At 47.8% G+C, this 19,268-nt stretch overlaps 1 protein-coding gene and 1 pseudogene across 5 annotated transcripts in view; both read left to right on the top strand.

The window, feature by feature from the left end:
• Positions 1 to 19,268, top strand: part of VPS53 (VPS53 subunit of GARP complex) — a 171,721-nt gene that overhangs the window by 49,187 nt on the left and 103,266 nt on the right. For 3 of the 5 annotated variants that reach the window (XM_023193352.2, XM_023193355.2, XM_023193354.3), the window contains exons 5-7: positions 2,762 to 2,848; positions 8,213 to 8,328; positions 10,926 to 11,045. In XM_023193352.2, coding sequence (XP_023049120.1) covers positions 2,762 to 2,848; positions 8,213 to 8,328; positions 10,926 to 11,045 — 323 coding nt within the window. The remainder of the gene's footprint in view (positions 1 to 2,761; positions 2,849 to 8,212; positions 8,329 to 10,925; positions 11,046 to 19,268) is intronic. The other 2 variants (XM_023193353.2, XM_023193356.1) reach the window with 2 other exon arrangements.
• On the top strand, positions 6,795 to 7,501 carry LOC111527160 (annotated as a pseudogene).

The following is a 19,268-nucleotide window of genomic DNA, read 5'->3' as shown; positions in this document are numbered from 1 at the left end:
TCGTAAAGGCCCCGCCTGTCAACACCCTTGCACTGGGGATTATGTTTCCAACACATGACTTTGGGGACACATTCCAGACACAGCACAGGCGCCCTTAACGTATTGCAGGTGGGACTCTTCCCTCCCAGCCACCACGACACATCTGCCTGTCGAACCCGTCCTCCTCCTGCATTCCCTAGTTCAGTCAGTGAACCAAAACCCGGGAGTCATCCTTGGTTCTTCCCTCACCCTCATTCCCCACTCAGAGTCCATCAGTGAGTCCTATGCATTAGAGCTTCCTAGAAACCCTGAATCGCTCTGTGTCTTCCCGTCAACACCGGCTGCCTTGTCTAGACCTCCACCGTCTCGTGTGGACAGCTGTAGCAACTTTTCACAGGCCTTTCACTCCTGCTTTCCCTCCTGCCCCTGCACAACTCTCTTGCCACATAACAGCCAGGACAGTCTTTTATACAAGTAAACTGTACATCTCTCCCTTGTTTAAAACCCTTCAGTGGCTTCTCATTTTCACTTAGACCAGAATGCTCATGCTTTGAGCCCCTCCATGCCCTGGCTCCTGCCTACCCCTCCAGATTATTTCTAGACACTTCCCACTGCGATATTACACTACCACCTACTGTCTTTCTTTTTGGACCTCCAAAACATTGAGGTCTTTTCTCTGTCAGGGTTTTGGCATTTGCTGTTCTCTCTGCTTAAAATCCTCTTACTCCAGGCCGGGTGTGGTGGCTTATGTCTGTAATGCCAGCACTTTGGGAGGCCGAGGCAGGTGGATCACGAGGTCAGGAGATCAAGACCATCCTGGCTAACACGGTGAAACCCCATCTCTACTAAAAATACAAAAAATCAGCTAGGTGTGGTGGTGGGCGCCTGTAGTCCCAGCTACTCAGGAGGCTGAGGCAGGAGAATTGCTTGAACCTGGGAGGCGGAGGTTGCAGTGAGCTGAGATGGCGCCACAGCACTCCAGCCTGGGCGACAGAGTGAGACTCCATGTCAAAAAAAAAAAAAAAAATCCTGTTACTCCAAATCTACAAATTCTGACACCTCCTCCTCCCGCAGCCCTGATTCTCGTGCTCTTTCTCAGGAGACCTTCCGTGACCACCATCTGCCTTATTCTCATCACTCCACATAACTTCACCACACCTGTCACACTTAGGAACACCTGTGTGTCCAAAATAAAGACACACTTGTTTCTTTATTTTGTTGTTTTTCCAGGATCTCCTCCCCCTTACTTACTTCTCAAAGTAAGTTCGTTCCTTGAGGATAGAGAGAGGGACCATACTGTCTTGTTTGCCATTGGATTCCCAATGCTCAGAATCAAGCCTGGTGTATGGGAGGCATTCAGTAAATACTCATTGAATGACTGAAGGAGTGAGTTAAGGAGATGCCGACTCGTGCCTAGTACTATAACTGCCACAGGAATTCATAGTCTTTATTACAGTGCATGTGGTCTGTGCACGTCCACAGGCTGCTGGCGCTCACAGACACTTTCTGGGCTCCACGTCTCACAACTGCCCTCATGTTGCTTCCCCTCCTGGCAGAAGCTGCAGCCGTGTTGTAATACTTTTATTGTATAGCATCCGTCTTTGCAGGTTTTTATGTCAGTGGAAATACTGGGCTCACCATTAGCTTTTTGCTTGTTTTTTGAGACAAGGTCTTGCTCAGTCACCAGGCTGGAGTGCAGTGGCATGATCACAGTTCACTGCAGCTTTGACCTCCCAGGCTCAAGTAATCTTCCCACCTCAGCCTCCCAGGTAGTTGAGACTACAGGCGTGTGCCACCATGTCTGGCTAGCTAATTTTTTTTTTTCCTCAGAGACTGAGTCTCGCCATGTTCCCCAGGCTAGTCTTGAACTCCTGGGCTCAAGCAATCCTCCTGCCTCAGCCTCTGAAGTGCTGGGATTACAGGTGTGAGCCACCGTTAGCATTCAGTGCCCCCCCCTCTTTTTTTTTTGAGACGGATTCTTGCTCTGTCTCCCAGGCTGGAGTGCAGGGGCACGATCTCGGCTCACCGCAAGCTCCGCCTCCCGGGTTGACGCCGTTGTCCTGCCTCAGCCTCCTGAGTAACTGGGACTACAGGCACCGCCACCACACCCGGCTAATTTTTTGTGTTTTTAGTAGAGACGGGTTTCACCGTGTTAGCCAAGATGGTCTCGACCTCCTGACCTCGTGATCCGCCTGCCTCGGCCTCCCAAAGTGCTCGGATTACAGGCATGAGCCACTGTGCCCCGTCCAGCCTTCCTTTCTAAGTGCATTTCATTGGTTTTCAAATAACTTACTATGAAAGTCTTTAAGATTTGTTGCAGTTCTGGAGTCCCCATTGACGGTTCAGACTTTTTTGAAGGCACAATCTGGAACTTCCAAGTCCAGAGCTTTCCCTCACCCCAATTTAGAGCTATCCCGTCCCTCTGTGGGAGGCTTTGAAGGTCACTCTGCATGGTTGCTTGCATACACCCACACACAGAGATATACTTGACCTATTTGCTGTTATCAGGAACGTGTACAGTAATTACTGAGATGGGGGGAATCATTTAGTTTTAAGTTAAAACTTTGTGAGGCACGTTGGTAAGAGTCCCGAGTGTTTGCCTGTACGCAGATACCAGACGCTATAGGTCTCTACTATTTTGGTACAGAAAAATCGTTGGCATAAGCACAACGAGTCAGGAGAGCTTTATGGAAATTTCTTTTATGCCTAGCATGGATTACAGCGTAGTGACTGGTGCTGTCACGAGCTGCCTCTTGTTTTTCTTGTGTTTCTCTTACTCTAGGCACTTGAAGAGGCTCAGAAAGCTATCCAGCAGCTCTTTGGCAAAATCAAAGACATCAAAGACAAAGCTGAAAAATCAGAGCAAATGGTGAGTTCTGATTTCTTCCTAACTTTTTTGCACCAAAAGAGGAAGTGAGCTTCTCATCTACGCATTCTAATAAGGAGCTTTTTCTAATAATGGCACCTCCTGCCAACCAGGGTCATCTGCATCTCTAAAGCAAGCCCCTAGGAATGCGTTCAGATCAATTCAAGGGGAGGTGCTGGTCAGCAGTGACTCACCATCTCTGCTGCCATGAGTTTGCAGCCCTGGGTTTAAATAGGCAGCTTTTTTTGTTTTTTTGTTTTTGGGGTTTGTTTTTTTTTCTTTTTTGACAGAGTCTTGCCTTATTGTCAGGCTGGAGCACATTGGTGCGATTTCGGCTCACTGCAACCTCTGCCTCCCAGGTTCAAGTGATTCCTCTGCCTGAGCCGCCTGAGTAGCTGGGATTACAGGCACCTGCTACCACACCCGGCTAATTTTTGTATTTTTAGTAGAGACGAGGTTTCACCACGTTGGCCAGGATGGTCTTGATCTCCTGACCTCATGATCCGCTTGCCTCGGCCTCCCAAAGTGCTGGGATTACAGGCGTGAGCCACCACTCCCGGCCTTTACACAGTCAAAGTGCTGGGATTACAGGCGTGTGCCCTCGCGCCTGGCTGCAATTTTTTTTTCTCCTTTCTGAAAATAGTTTCCTAGTCATTTTGGATGTTCCTTTCTCTAATATCTCTTGGTATTGGTACCATGCATTTCTCCATCGAGATGTGTGGTGTGTAGCTTGGTGCACACTGAGAATGGTCCTGGAACTGGGAGGAGGGAGGGATGCAGGGAGGAGGGATATCCCCTGCCCATGATCCATGTGTGTGGTTTTGGTTGAGTTCCCCCTTGACGAATCTGTGTCCCCCAGTGATGTGCTCAGAAGCTTGCTCTGAAGACCGAGAACCTATCATTCATTCACCCTCTCCTCCCCCGTGGGAGGCGCTGGGAAGTGCTGGATCCTGGGTTCAGATTCGGACTCAGTAATGTCCTGTCTCTCAATTGTCTCAGGATTCCAGTTTCTTCAACTGTAAAATAAGAATAATGGCACTTGCCTCACAGGGTTGTTGTGAAAATTAAACATATGAAGAGCACTGAGCATATTCTAGGGACCTGGATTTTCTGTGGTCCTTCCCCAAGGAGGCACCACACCCAGCAGCACCCAGGAGCCTCAAAGCATGGTGATCAGTGAGAGCGTCCCACTTTGCTTTTGCTGCAGCTGATTGCATTTATTGATATCCTTATGATGCTAATCTGAGTTCTGGAGTATGCTTCCTCTTCCAACCGAGGGGGTTTGCACTGACAGTTTGCTCCCAAGTTGTGAGATGTCTTATTTTAAAGCAGTTTGCTTTCCTGCACAGTGCTGCTGTGCTGAAGGGAGGAAGTGGTGGGAGTGAGGGGGCTATTGCGGGATCTGGCCAGCAGCCCGCAATGCAGCGGGGCTCTCTGTTTGTTCCCAGGCGGATTGGCAGGTCGAGAAATAATAGACACACACAAGATAGTGAAAGCTGGGTCCAGGGGGGTCACCGCCTTCAGGTCCCACGGTGCCAACAATGCACTGGATATGCCAGCATTTATTATTAAGTTTAGTGAGGCCGGGGGTAGGTTAATGAAGGATTTAGTGTCATTTGATTATGAGGTGAGATGGTCACATGGGGATGAAGTAATTCTTTAACATAATATCTGTATGCAGAAGTACAGTATACAGAGATAAGAATTTACAATATAGTGTGTGCATCAGTATTTTCTAACAGAGCCTTAAAACAGGAACACAGTCTTTCCATAACCTATGATTAGCAAGATATTAATCAGCAGGAACAGTTGCAGCAAAAGCTGGTTACAAACAATCCAGAGAAACAGGATGTGAAGCTAGACAACCGGTTAGACCAGAAATTCTCAGACGGGAGTATGCCTTAACCGTAAAGAGGCCTAGAAGAGCCGTGGCAAGATGAGGGTGTTTATAGCCCTATCTTATCCATGTGGACAGGCGCCCCCCCATGAGTCCGTTTATAGGCTCTTCATGAGGGTTGCATTCCATTCCCAGAGCTATGAACATCTGCTTTTCTGGGATAGGAATCTTGGTGATGTGAAACCTCCCTGACTGCACGTCTGTTCATAGGCTCTCTGCAGGGGGAAGCACATCATGTGCTGTTGGCTCATTCTGGCAGCCCAGCCTGGCATTGTCTTTACACAGTCCTGCATGCGATTTGTATTTACCGTAATCAGGAGCATTTCATCTTTCATTCCGTGGCAGTAGTTTCAGGGGCCTCCCTGCATGGGAGAAGGATCTTTCAGTGTCAGCACTGTGCTGGCTGCTCTGTGCCAGCACTCGAATGTAGCCCTCACAACAACCTTCTGAACTAGGTTTTAGGATCGTTATTATCTTTGTGATTACCCATCTTATGGATGAGAAAACTGAGACTCCGCGAGGCTGAGAAACATGTTCTAGGATGCAGTGTTGGTGAGTGGTAGAGCTGGGGTTCAGCCCTCGATCTGTCTGACTCTAAAACCTCCCACTTCAGCTCTGCCCGTTTTCGCTGCCCATGGGCAACTGTTGAGGCGAATCAACCATGGGCATTCTGTCTCGCGGGAGGTCTCGTGTGGGTTTTATCTGAGTACCCGGCATGCCCTGCCACTGAAGGCTTTGTTTAGGGAAAAATTTGTGCTTCAGTTTGTTGAGAGAAACACAGGCTGTGGGATGGGGAGTGATGGGAGATCCTGGGAATAAGGAGACCAGTCAGCTCCAGTGCAGAGCAGTGAGGGCCTGAACAAGGAATAGAGAGAAGGGATAGATTCTTGAGATGAAGCAGAGGAATAATATTTAGGATTTAATGACTTAATGATGCAGGGACCAGGAAGAGTCGTAGATGACTGTGACTTTGAACACAGCGGTTAAAGACCCCCGATGCGGCCGGGCACCGTGGCTCACGCCTGTAATCCCAGCACTTTGGGAGGCCAAGGAAGGCGGATCACTTGAGGCCAGGAGTTCAGGACCAGCCTGGCCAACACGGCAAAACTGTGTCTCTACTAAAAATACAAAAATTAACCAGGCATCATGGTGCACACCTGTAATCCCAGGTGCTCTGGAGGCTGAGGCAGAGAATCGCTTGCCTGGGAGGTGGAGACTGCAGTGAGCCGAGATCGCACCACTGCACTCCAGCCTGGGCGACAGAGCGAGACTCCGTCTCAATAAATAAATAAATAAATAAAAATAAAAAATAAAGACTCCCTATGTTAGACCGAAGCTAAAAACCCTGGAAGAGATACAGAGATTTTTTTTGTAGGAAAAAGGATGCTGATTTCAGAGCAGCAAGTGGGTGATCAGATTACAGGGCCAGTCTTCAGCCTTCTATATATCTAGCTTGTGACATCACTCCAGGGTTTTTTTTTTTGCCCCAAATTCAAGTATTTGGTAAAGTAGTGGTGGGTCCTAAACTTTTTTTTTTTTAATTCAGTGGAAACAGAGGTTGTTTGGGGGTTGTAGAAGGAAGGCAGGCTTGATTGGGAAGTCCCCATGAAAGAGGCTTTTTCCAACTGAGATCCAGGTGAGGCTCGCAGGATTGTGGGTGTGGACTCGAGCTGGGCAGGTCGTAACCTTTGTGAGTTCACGGGGCACACGAACTCACTGCCGAGTTTCTCCCTTTAGTGGGATGCATCTGTCCCATGACTGCAGTGTTTGTGCTTGGTATCCAGGGCAGTCCCTTCCTTCCAGGTATCACAGAACCTGGGCAACCAAATTGCTGTTGAGAAAGTTTCGCTGCGTGCACCGGAAGACGGAGGTCCCCATTCCTTGCCTAACGCAGCCATGGCTCGTGGTGCCAAGAAGTGTCTGAAGCGCCTGGCAGCTCCAAAGCATTGGGTGCTGGATAAATGGACTGGTGTGTTGGCTCCTCGTCTGTCCACGGTCCCCCAAGTTGAGAGAGTGTCTCCCCCTCATCATTTTCCTAAGGAACAGACTTAAGGAAAGAAGACTTGCATGCAGTGGTTCATTAAGATCGATGGCAAGGTCCGAACTGATGTAACCTGCCCTGCTGGGTTCCTGGATGTCATCAGCATGGACAAGACAGGCGAGAATTTCCATTTGATCTGTGACACCAAGGGTCGCTTTGCTGTACATCGTATTACACCTGAGGAGGCCAAGTACAAGTTGTGCAAAGTGAGAAAGATCTTTGTGGACACAAAAGGAGTCCCTCATCTGGTGACCATGATGCTCGCACCGTCCGCTACCCTGACGCCTCATCAAGGTGAATGACACCATTCAGATTGATTTGGAGACTGGCAAGATTATTGATTTCATCAAGTTTGACACTGGTAAGCTGTATATGGTGACTGGAGGTGCCAACCTGGGAAGAACTGGTGTGACCCCAACAGAGAGAGGACCCTGGATCTTTTGATGTGGTTCATGTGAAAGACGCCAGTGGCAACAGCTTTGCCTCTCGGCTTTCCACCATTTTCACTATTGGCAACAAACCATGGATTTCTCTTCCCTGAGGAAAGGGTATCCGCCTCACCATTGCGGAAGAGAGAGACGAGACTGGCAGCCAAACAGCAGCGGGTGGAATGGTCCATGCGTTACGCATTAGATCTTTGTACGTAATTAAAAATAGTGTGGCGTGATAAAACACACACACACACACACACACAAAGGAAGGTTCTTAGCGTGGACAAAGAAACACAGTGGATGATTTCACCTGGGTGTTAGTAAAGTTGGGGAATTTTTCCAACTTCTCTATTGAATATGCTTTTCTGGTGACTGAAATATACTTGCATTCCCAGAGACAGCGTCTCTCCCCTTGGACCTGCTGAAACAACACTGTCAGGCTCTTACTCCCCAAACTGCCTTCTCACTCCCCGAAGACGGCTCCTGCCCTCCTAGTAACTTACATGTTAAGCGTATGTTACAGGGCTTCTATTTCAGTCTTCTTGAGATTTGAAAGTCTTTGCTGGAAGCTCAGGCCGTCGTTCCGTTAGGAAAGACCGTCTGAGTACCATGTGCTGACTGAGGCATTTTGTACGGCCCAGCAGTGTCAGCACCAGAAGGCACACTTTCCTTACCTTGTTCAGGAGGAATGGTGCTGTGCGTGCCTCCTCTGTCCTGTATGCTCAATACTGAATTGCTGTTTGGATCATTTAATTTGGGGTAAAAAAGTTCATTTCATGCTCACAGCTGAAGGTTTTATAACCCCGAGTAAAGTCCAAAGAGATGCCACATTAAATTTAAATGCTGGAAATTATTGTGATTTTGTATTGTGAGAATGTTTGCTAACCTGAGATTTTTCCCTGCTTCATCTGCATTCGTTTCTTAGGGAGCTACTTGCAGAAGCGTTTTACATCCTCCTTAACTGTCTTCCTTTCTCTCTTTGGTTTTTCAATGTTTAGGTGAAAGAAATCACCCGTGATATTAAGCAATTAGATCACGCCAAACGCCACCTGACCACCTCAATCACCACACTGAACCACCTGCACATGCTGGCAGGAGGTGTCGACTCCCTCGAGTAAGCAATGCCAACTTTTTCTTCTGGGGCCACAGGAAATGTGTCACATAGAGAAAATGGTGGTGTCAGCCTGTTTACTTCTCAGCCGGGAAAGTCTCACCATCCGGGAATCCCACCTTCTGCAAATTGGCTTCAAGTGTCCAGTCACCATTTTTGCTTTGTGCCTTCTGGTGTTCAAAACCTGACGAACACTGGCAGCCGGTCAGAAGGGGCCCAGGAAGCCTCTCAGAATGACTCTGAGAATATGGCCCGTCTTCAGGCTGCAGCTCTGTACCGTCACGGCAGACAGAGGGACGCGGGCCCACATTCACTCCTGGCTGCTTCTGCCTCGGCGAGTTTCCTACTTGCGTTGGGCTGAGTTGTGCTGTCATCAAAGAGACCCTATATAGGAGACAGAACTCAATCATTCAAACCACTTTTTTTCAATTTACTTTTTATTAGCTTTCCATTTGGTTTGTAGAGGGAATGATACATCAGAACATTAGAAATAGTATTAGAAGGAAGAGCTGGTTATTTACTACAAAGAAGCAGTCTAAAGCCTCCTTTACCAGCAAGATTCTGACACTGCAGCTCACCTCTGTGGCCCGTCTCAGACTGGGGACTCCCCCTGCTCCAGCCTCAGTGTGATTCCGTGTGTGGACAGGGAAAGCTCATCTTCACAGAAACTGAGATACAGCATTCGAAGTCCTGGGTGGGGGAAGTGGGAGAGGGCCTTGAGGGAAAGAGGAGGAGGGGCGGGCCCCTTCCTGACCTCTCTAGGGACCCCCAGTCCACTCCCCTGTGAGCAGTGAGAGCAGGGGCCAGAGGGAGACCAGAGGGCAGTCACATTTGTTCCTTCTTGGGTGGTGGGTGTCCGTCAAACCATCAGACCAGGCAGTAGTGAGACCAGGTGCTGGTGAGACCAGGCGGTGGTTAAGACCAGGTGGTGGTGAGACCAGGCGGTGGTGAGACCAGGTGCTGGTGAGACCAGGCTCTGGTGAGACCAGGCAGTGGTGAGACTAGGTGCTGATGAGACCAGGCGGTGGTTAAGACCAGGCGCTGGTGAGACCAGGCAGTGGTGAGACCAGGCGCTGGTGAGAACAGGTGCTGGTGAGACCAGGCGGTGGTTAAGACCAGGTGTTGGTGAAACCAGATGCTGGTGAGACCAGGTGCTGGTGAGACCACGCGGTGGTTAAGACCAGGTGGTGGTGAGACCAGGCAGTGGTGAGACCAGGTGCTGGTGAGAACAGGTGCTGGTGAGAACAGGCTCTGGTGAGACCAGGCAGTGGTGAGACTAGGTGCTGATGAGACCAGGCAGTGGTTAAGACCAGGCGCTGGTGAGACCAGGCAGTGGTTAAGACCAGGCGCTGGTGAGACCAGGCAGTGGTGAGACCAGGCAGTGGTGAGAACAGGTACTGGTGAGACCAGGCGGTGGTGAGAACAGGCAGTGATGAGAACAGGTGGTGGTGAGACCAGGCAGTGGTTAAGACCAGGTGGTTATGAGAACAGGTGCTGGTGGGAACAGGCGGTGGTGAGAACAGGCACTGGTGGGAACAGGCGGTGGTGAGAACAGGCAGTGATAGCAATGTTGGTAGCAGTGTAACACCTTGGCTTGAACTTGATCCTGTCTTTTTCAATGTCTCTTATGGAAAATCATAAATTATAAATTTAATGAAATAGTCCAACCCTAATGAAAAATTTAGATCTAATAGTTTATATTTCCTCCCTGTGTGTAACTTGATTTTATCAGCATCCTTTTATTGAAGCGACATTAACCTTAGCAGTAGGGAAAGTAGAGGTCTGTGACACAGATGCCTCAGAACCTGCAGATTTCAGTTAATATTTAAAGCCGTGTTTGTTTTTGGTTTTGAGATGGAGTCTCACACTGTCTTCCTGGCTGGAGTACAGTGGCACGATCTCGGCTCACTGAAACCTCCGCTTCTCAGGTTCAAGCGAGTCTCTTGCCTCAGCCTCCTGAGTAGCTGGGATTACAGGCACCTGCTACCATGCCCAGCTAATTTTTTGTGTTTTTAGTAGAGATGGGGTTTCACCATGTCGATCTCCTGACTTCGTGATCTACCCACCTCAGCCTCCCAAAGTGCTGGGAGTACAGGCGTGAGCCACCGCGCCCGGCCATGCCCTTTGTTTTGTCCTGGAAAGATGTGTTTGGTTTGCTCATAGGCTGTAATCCTCAGATAGTAACATCCCTACCCCTGTTCTCTGTCCCAAGCTTGCTAATCCCAAAATATCCAACCCAAATTCTAAATCCATAGTCTTCCCAGATTCCCGTCCCCACACCGAATGAGAATTAATCACTCACACATTCTTCCCACCATAGCACATAACGTGCACTTCTGTTTAGAACGTAGTTCATCCTATTTTATACTAGTTAGATGTGTACTTGACTCTCTGCCTTACTATATGATGTCACCTTGAGGATTTGGACCGGATCCTGTTTTTTGCCTCCCACAACGCACAGCAGCTTATATACTCAGCACTCAGTGAACGTTGATTCAGCTGAGTTGATGTCTGTTTGAGAGCTAGAGTAGGTTGTTCTGTGTCTGTGTCTTGTGTCCTTAGTGTTTTTCTAGACTTTTAAACTTATTCTTTACTTGCAGAGCCATGACCAGGCGAAGACAGTACGGAGAAGTTGCTAATCTCCTTCAGGGTGTGATGAATGTCCTGGAACACTTCCACAAGTATATGGGGATTCCACAGATCCGGCAGCTTTCCGAAAGGTAAACCGTGCCCGGAGGAAGCGATCTTGCTTTCAGAAAAGGACCTGGTGCTAGGAGGTGCTGAAGCACTTAACTCAGCATGTTCACTGCAGAATCCTATTGTGTGACGAAACCTCAGATGCTACCTGACCTGACTCTGTCTGGTGCAGGCGTCCCCCATGACACTCCTCACCGTGTCTTCTAAAGCTGCCTGTGGTAGATAGTTGCAGTTGTGTAGATGGACAACTCTCAGCTGTCCCCATTTGTGAGGGAAACTGTTCTAGGTATCTATTTCTTTGTAACAAACCAGCACAAAACTTAGTAGCTTAAAACAATAATTGTTTTGCATGTATAATTTGGCCTGGCTCAGGAGGACCGGCTCATCCCTGCTCCGTGCAGCATTAGCCGAGGCAGCTCAAGAGGGACCGGAGGATGCATTGGCTCCCTCTCATGGCTGGCACCTTGGTACTTGCTGTCAGCTGGGAGCTCAGCCAGGCCTGGGCTGGGATTCTGTGTTTTCCATGGGCTTCTTGAACTTCCTCATGTTAAGGTGGCTGGTTCTAAGAATGAGCGTCCCGAGAGAAACAAGCCTTGGAAATTTCATAGCATCACTTCTGCCATAGTCACAGGGCTGCTAAGATTCAAGAGGAAGGAACATAGTCTTCTCCCACCCACTAACGCTAACGAGAGGAATGTCAAAGTCACATCGTTACAAAAAGCACGTGGGATGGGATAGATTGCTGTGATGGTCTTTAGAAAATATAGTGAGCCACGGCCGGGCCCTGTGGCTCACACCTGGAATCCCAGCACTTTGGGAGGCTGAGGCGGGTGGATCACCTGAGGTCAGGAGTTCGAGACCAGCCTGACCAACATGTTGAAACCCCGTCTCTACTAAAAATGCAAAAATTATCTGGACATGGTGGCGGTTGCCTGTAATCGCAGCTACTTGGAAAGCTGAGGCAGGAGAGTCACTTGAACCTGGGAGGCATCAAATATATATACGGATGAAGCCTAAGTTCCCTTTACCTAGACCTCAGAATCCCGTTGTTCTCTCCAGAGGTGGGAACTGTTACCAGTTTAATGGATATCGCTCTGGATTTTTATGTGTGTATTTACATAAATCTATAGTGTTAGTAATGGTTTTGGTTTTGCTTTGTTTTAACTAAATGGTTTCATACCTTACGCTTTATTCTAAAAACTGCTTTTTGTTTTCAACCACATGTATTTTAGATATTTGTTTTTCACATCAGTGAAAAATGATTTTTTTTCACGTCAGTGTGTATAGACCTGCTTCATTCTCTGGAATTGATGCACAGAATCCCATAGTATAACACGCCTCAGGTATAGCATTAGATCGTTTGTTTCTAAATCTTAAAATATGCCCCCATTTGCACATATGCAAGTATTTCTCTAGGACAGATTCTGGGTTATAGGTTTATATACATTTAAAATTTCAGTAACTACTGCCCATTTGCCCTGCAGCGAGCTTTGTATACTTGTAGTGCAGTCTGTGAATTGTGAGAGCGCCTTTCCCTGCACCCTCAGCTGAGAGCACCTTTCCCCGCACCCTCAGCCACATGTGATGTTGTTGTTCTTCATTTTCCTCTCTCTGATGGTTCAAAACGGTATCCAGTTCCTTTAATTTTCATTTCCCTTGTAGCTAGTAAGATGAGTGTCTTGCTTTGTTTTTTTGAGACAGAGTCTTGCTCTGTTGCCCAGGCTGGAGTGCAGTGGCGTGGTCATAGCTTGCTGCAACCTGGAACTCCTGGGCTGAAGACGTCCTCCTGCCTCCACCTCCTGAGTAGCCAGGAGTGCAGGCAAATACCACCATGCCTGGCCGATTTTTAACATTTTTCTGTAGAGGTGGGATCTTCCTGTGTTTTGCCCAGGCTGGTCTTGAACTCCTGGGCTCAAGTGATCCTCCTTCGTCATCCTCCCAAAGTGCTGGGATTACAGGCGTGAGCCACTGTACCTGGCCCCAGTTGTATTCTTCATCTGAAGACTCCTGAGTTTCTCATACTCTAAGAAATTATTCTCCTGTATTCCTTTCTTTAGGTAGTCTCTACAACTTGGTCTCTGCATTCTCTCCTCGTGGAATTCTTGCTGCGTGAACATTGGAGCTTCTAGATCTGCTGCCATGTCTCTTAATTTTCCTTTCATGCTTTCCGTCTCTCTGTCCTTTTGAACTGCTTTCAGAAAGAGTTCCTCAACCCAGTCTTCCTGTTTTAATTTATTCTTCACTTGCATCTAGTCTGCTATTTGGCCCAGCTGTTGAATTTTTATTTTAACAGTCCAGCTTTTTAATTTCCAGCATATCTAGCTGATTCTTTTCTCATGGGCATAATATTCTCATATATCTCCCACGGAATAGAAATTATCTGTATGTTAAAGTGCTGGGCTGCCTGTTCCATTTCTCTGTCCCTAGTGTAAGATCTTCAGTTTGTTCAGCGTGGCAGTTCTCTCTCTTTAGCATTTCTCAAATGTTTGGTGATTCTTAGCTGAAAGCTCTTTTTTTTTTTTTTTTTTTTTTTTGATACGGAGTCCCGCTCTGTCACCCAGGCTGGAGTGTAGTGGCCGGATCTCAGCTCACTGCAAGCTCCAGCTCCCGGGTTTATGCCATTCTCCTGCCTCAGCCTCCCGAGCAGCTGGGACCACAGGCGCCCGCCACCTCGCCCGGCTAGTTTTTTTTTGTATGTTTTAGTAGAGACGGGGTTTCACCGTGTTAGCCAGGATGGTCTCGATCTCCAGACCTCGCGATCCGCCCATCAAGGCCTCCCAAAGTGCTGGGATTACAGGCTTGAGCCACCGCGCCCGGCCTTGAAAGCTCATTTTTATTGTATTCATTGATTTTTTGAAACTAAGTCTCACTCCATCACCCAGGCTGGAGTGTGCAGTGCCACGATCTCAGCTCACTGCATTCTCTGCCTCCCGGGTTCAAGAAATTCTCCTGCCTCAGCCTCCCGAGTAGCTGGAACTACAGGTGCCCATCACCCATGCCCAGCTAATTTTTATATTTTTAGTAGAAACGGGGTTTCGCCATGTTGGCCAGGCTGGTTTCAAACTCCTCACACCTCAAGTGATCCACCCGGCTCAGTCTCCCAAAGTGCTGGGATGACAGGCGTGAGCCACCGCACCCGGCCTTGTTTTTATTTTGACATTCTCTGTTAGTCTGATCAAGAATGCTCTTTAGCTGCTGCCTGCTCGTGGGCGAGAAGTGGGAATTGCTGCTTGGCCAAGTGTTATCACAGACAGCTCTTCCAAAGTGAGGGGGGCCAGACCTGGAGAAACCTGCCAGGTGGGTGTCCCAGCAGCTGATCTCCTAGGCTTGGAGGCTCACTGGTCTTCCTGGGTGTTGGCAGCCCCTCTGGCTACTGCTAAAGTTCTCAGACCCAGAGGCCCACCCCTGCCACCTGGCGTGAGTGTTCACGGTGTGGGTACAGACGTGGATAGCGGCTGATTCCTCCTATTACGGGGCACAGCATGCTCTGCTGGCAGCAGACCCAGGGCCCCATCCTGCTTCTGGTATCACCACCTTCATGTCTTTCATTTTCGAGAAGCATTTTTGGGCAGTGATTTTCTGTCATCCTTCCTACCAGGAAGTCCTCAGGCTTCTAGTCTACCACTTTTCTTGCCTGGATTTGGATTTTTATGAAAATCTTTTTCTTATTTCTAAGGCTTGGGGACATCTGTGTGCATCTTGTCATGGAAATACCAAAGAACTATTAGGGAATGTTGGAGCAGAGCTTGGCAGAACACTAGGGAAACCGCCACCCTTTCCCTCCTCCTTCCTACCCCTCACACCTAGAGCCGGCTGATCGCCTTATCAGACTGGACTGTGAGGCAGCCAAGAAAGGAGGTGAACAGGACTTTATGGGCTGCGAGAAGGAAGGAGCTTGGATGGAGCAGGCAGATGTGCTGTCAGCAGATGAGGGAGGAGGAGGAAGGCAGTCCCTCCTACCCCTGCTCTCAGGATGATTCAGAGTTGATCTCTTTCACATTCATTTGTTCTTTTCTTTATTTATGTGACAGATACTTACCCTGCATTTTCTACATCCTAGGCCCTGTGCTAGGGGACTGAAGGCACAAAAATAAGAAATACACACTCTTGCCTTCAAAGAGTTCGCCATTTTTGTATGGAGAAGAAAGACATTAATAGAAGATTCCAGCGTAACAGATGTAACAAAACCATGGTATATGCTGCACAAGGCATAGCAGGATCTCAGAAGAGGAACTGATAGGCTGAAGCAGGGGCTGAGGGCAGGGGGCATAGACAGATTCCATTTTAATTGGAATCTTAGGCCGGGCGCGGTAGCTCGAGCCTGTAATCCCAGCACTTTGGGAGGCCGAGATGGGCGGATCACGAGGTCAGGAGATCGAGACCATCCTGGCTAACACGGTGAAACCCCGTCTCTACTAAAAAATACAAAATACTAGCTGGGCGAGGTGGCGGGCGCCTGTAGTCCCAGCTGCTCGGGAGGCTGAGGCAGGAGAATGGCGTAAACCCGGGGGGCGGAGCTTACAGTGAGCTGAGATCCGGCCACTGCACTCCAGCCTGGGTGACAGAGTGAGACTCCATCTCAAAAAAAAAAAAAAACAAACCGGAATCTTAAAAGAATGGGTGGCATCTTACCAATGTGACAGTAAGCGGGGCGAGAAGGAAGAGGGAGTCTCAAGGAGTTTGGAGGCAGCAGAGAGAGATAAGGCTATGTAGGTAGATGGGGTCAGATTTTATATGCCTGGCTAAATACTTTATTTTTTATTTTGTGGACAGTGAAATATTTTCAGCGTGGGGGGCATGATCTCACTTACATTTCATAAAAGTCTAGTAGATTACAGAGGTCCAGGAGTCTGGATAGTAGGAGTATGTTCTGGATTAGAAAAGATAAGAACCTTATCAGGCAGTGGCCACGCACTCACCGAGATGTGTGTGGGAGCCGATCTCCAGTCGGTGTAAAGGAGGGGGTTGTGCATGGCAGGAACATGAGGGAACTAACTTTTATTTGGCAGAAACGAGTGTAGGGATTCATTAATAACTCAAAATGGATCTATAGCTAGATGTAAAACCTAATTCTAAAACTCTGAGAAGAAAACAAAGAGCAGATCTTCACAGCACTCAACTTGGCAGCAGCTTCTTGGATATGACACCAAAGTCCTAGGCAGCAAAATAAATACAGATAAATTGGACTTTATGAAAAATTTTAAGACTTGTGCATGAAAAGACACTATCAGCAGGGTAAAATGGCAACACACAGAATGGGAAGAATATTTCCAAATCATTTATCTGATAATGGATTAGTATCTAGAATATACAAAGAATTCCTAAAAACCAGCAACAAAAAGCCGAACAACTCAATTAAAAAGCAAGCAAAGGGTTTGAATAAGCGTTTCTCCAAAGAAGATATGTAAATGGCCAAGAAGCATGAAAAGGCGCCCCCACTGAGTTGTGAGGTGATACTGCATCGTGGTTTTGACTTGCATTTCTCTAATGGGCTTTTTAGTTTGATGGAGTCACACTTGTTTCTTTTTGCTTCTGCTGCCTGTACTTTTGGTGGGCTCTTCGCTTTTCAACATTTTTCCGAAGAGATAGCTTTAAAAATTTGAAGGAACTTTGTAATGACTGTTATAATCACATTCCCTTAAAAATAGAGAATCCAACATTCTATGAATATATTTCAATGCTCCAAACGTTCATTATCACATAGGGTTGCTGCAAACCCAGGAGGATTTACTTTTAGTTCATTTCACAGTCTCTGTTTGCAATAATTTTGTGTAGGTTAATACAGAATATGTGCTATTAAGTAACACTAAAAAGGCTGGACCTGGTGGCTCACACCTGTAATCCCAGCACTTTGGGAGGCTGAGACAGGTAGATCGCTTGAGCTCTGGAGTTCGAGACCAGCCTAGGCAACATGGTGAAACCCTGTTTCTACCAAAAATACAAAAACTGAGCCATTATGGTGGTGTGTTCCTGTGGTTCCAGTTACTCGGGAGGCTGCAGTGGGAGAATCACTTAATCTCCGGAAGTGGAGGCTGCAGTGAGCTGAGACTGTGCCAGTGCACTCCAGCCTGGGCAAGAGAGCAGACTCGTCTCAGAAGAAAAAAAAAAAGTAACACTAAAAAGAGCCAAGAGAAGACAGCTTCTTATTTTCAGTGCTTGACTAGAATTGTTTTTTTAGGAGGTACTAAAAGTTTGAGAAAAGTCCAGACTTCTTATTTTTAGCTTCCTTTCTGGTGAATTTTCTTCCCTTATGTTTACGTGGTGGTGGTGGAACCACCTGGAAATGATAGGAATAGCTCTTTGTTGTGAGGGGCGGGAGATGGCAGGCAGGTTAGCAGGCAGGTTAGTACCCTCTGCATTGCTTCCGTGTCTCGAATTTACTGTCTTGCTCTCTGTAAACTGTGGAAGTCATGTGAAAAGTTGTGTTCTGGAATTTTTGCCTGCATATTTGAAATGGAAGTTCATGAGCCTTGATTCAAGCATGGCTGATTCTTCCAACTACCCTTCTGGCAAATGCTTCCATGCTTGCTGTAGTGTTGAAGGAAAGAGTTTTTTCTTTAGTGTCTTTACATTTCAGATCCTCCTGGCCTAAGCATGCCCATGAAAGTGAATGTTTCTAGTCGTCAGTCAATATTTCCCAACAAAGAATGGAAGATTCTTACATTCTCTTGAAAACCATGAAACTCTTGAACTAAAATATGTTTTTCACAGCCATTTCTAACCTCTTATGACTGTGAGAAAGGCTTAGCAGGTCTCATGGTGGAGTGAAAAAAGAACTCAACCTGGAAACGGACAGGGCTGCCCAGCTCATGATTTCTGAATGACTAGGAAATCAGTTGGCATGGTGGCTCACGCCTGTAATCCTAGCACTTTGGGAGGCTGAAGTGGGCAGATCGCTTGAGCTCAGGAGTTTGAGACCAGCCTGGGCAACATGGCAAAACTCCATCTCTACAAAAAATACAAGAATTAGCTGTGCATGGAGGTGCACACCTGTAGTCCCAGCTACTCAGGAGGCTGAGAGAAGGATCACTTGACCCCAGGAGGTTGAGGCTGCAGCGAGCCACAAATGCACCACTGTACTCCAGTCTGAAGAGAAAGGAATGACTAGGAAATCTTGACAGTTCAGCACATATATCTGCTTTGCTGACGGTTATCAGTAGAGCTACCTCTTTATAGTAGGAACTTTTCATGGTTAGAAGAGGAAGGAGTTTAAAGGAATGAGGTCAAAGGTACATTCTTTCAAGTCTGTTGACTTCTTTCTAGAATCCTATTTAAGCAGTTGATTACGAAGACTGCAATTTACATCTCACCCTGAAAGTGCATGGGATTGAGGTCTGGGTCTGTGGATACCATCAGTGATGTCTGTGAGGGAATGGGTGCTCTTTCATCTGAATCATTGATAGCCACTTCAAAAACTGCTGTTGGTAGAGGCCAGGCACAGTGGCTCATGCCTGTAATCCCAGCACTTTGGGAGGCCGAGGCTGGCAGATCACCTGAGGTCAGGAGTTCAAGACCAGCCTGGCCAACATAGTGAAACCCCATCTCTACTAAAAATACAAAAAATCAGCCGGGCGTCGTGGCAGGCGCCTGTAATCCCAGCTACTCGGGAGGCTGAGGCAGGAGAATCACTTGAACCCAGGAGGTGGAGGTTGCAGTGAGCCGAGATTACGCCATTGCACTCCAGCCTGGGCGACAAGAGCAAGACTTCGTCTCAAAAAGAGAAAAGAAAGAAACCTGCTTTTGGAAACATTGACATTTATATGCAGAAGCATATCCTTCTGCTCCAGTTTTAAGCACACATCTAACCTGTAGCCACCTGTGGAGCCAGTCAGCACCGTAAGATGGGTGTTTGGAATAATCGGCACTGGAGAGGACATGGAATCATCTAGTACAGGCCGCTCGCCCCACCCTCTTATTTCACAGCTATTTGAAGTTGTGACCGACGGAGAGGAAGTGACATGATTACGCGGCTCACTAGTCACATAGCCAAGTCTAGCCCATCTCAGGAGGTGACTTTGAAAATGAAGAACATCGGCCGGGCGCGGTGGCTCAAGCCTGTAATCCCAGCACTTTGGGAGGCCGAGACGGGCGGATCACGAGGTCAGGAGATCGAGACCATCCTGGCTAACACGGTGAAACCCCGTCTCTACTAAAAAAATACAAAAAACTAGCCGGGCGAGGTGGCGGGCGCCTGTAGTCCCAGCTACTCGGGAGGCTGAGGCAGGAGAATGGCATAAACCCGGGAG

This window comes from Piliocolobus tephrosceles, chromosome 16, assembly GCF_002776525.5.
Source record: "Piliocolobus tephrosceles isolate RC106 chromosome 16, ASM277652v3, whole genome shotgun sequence".
NCBI lineage: Eukaryota > Metazoa > Chordata > Mammalia > Primates > Cercopithecidae > Piliocolobus > Piliocolobus tephrosceles.
This window is presented reverse-complemented; position numbering and strand designations above follow the sequence as displayed.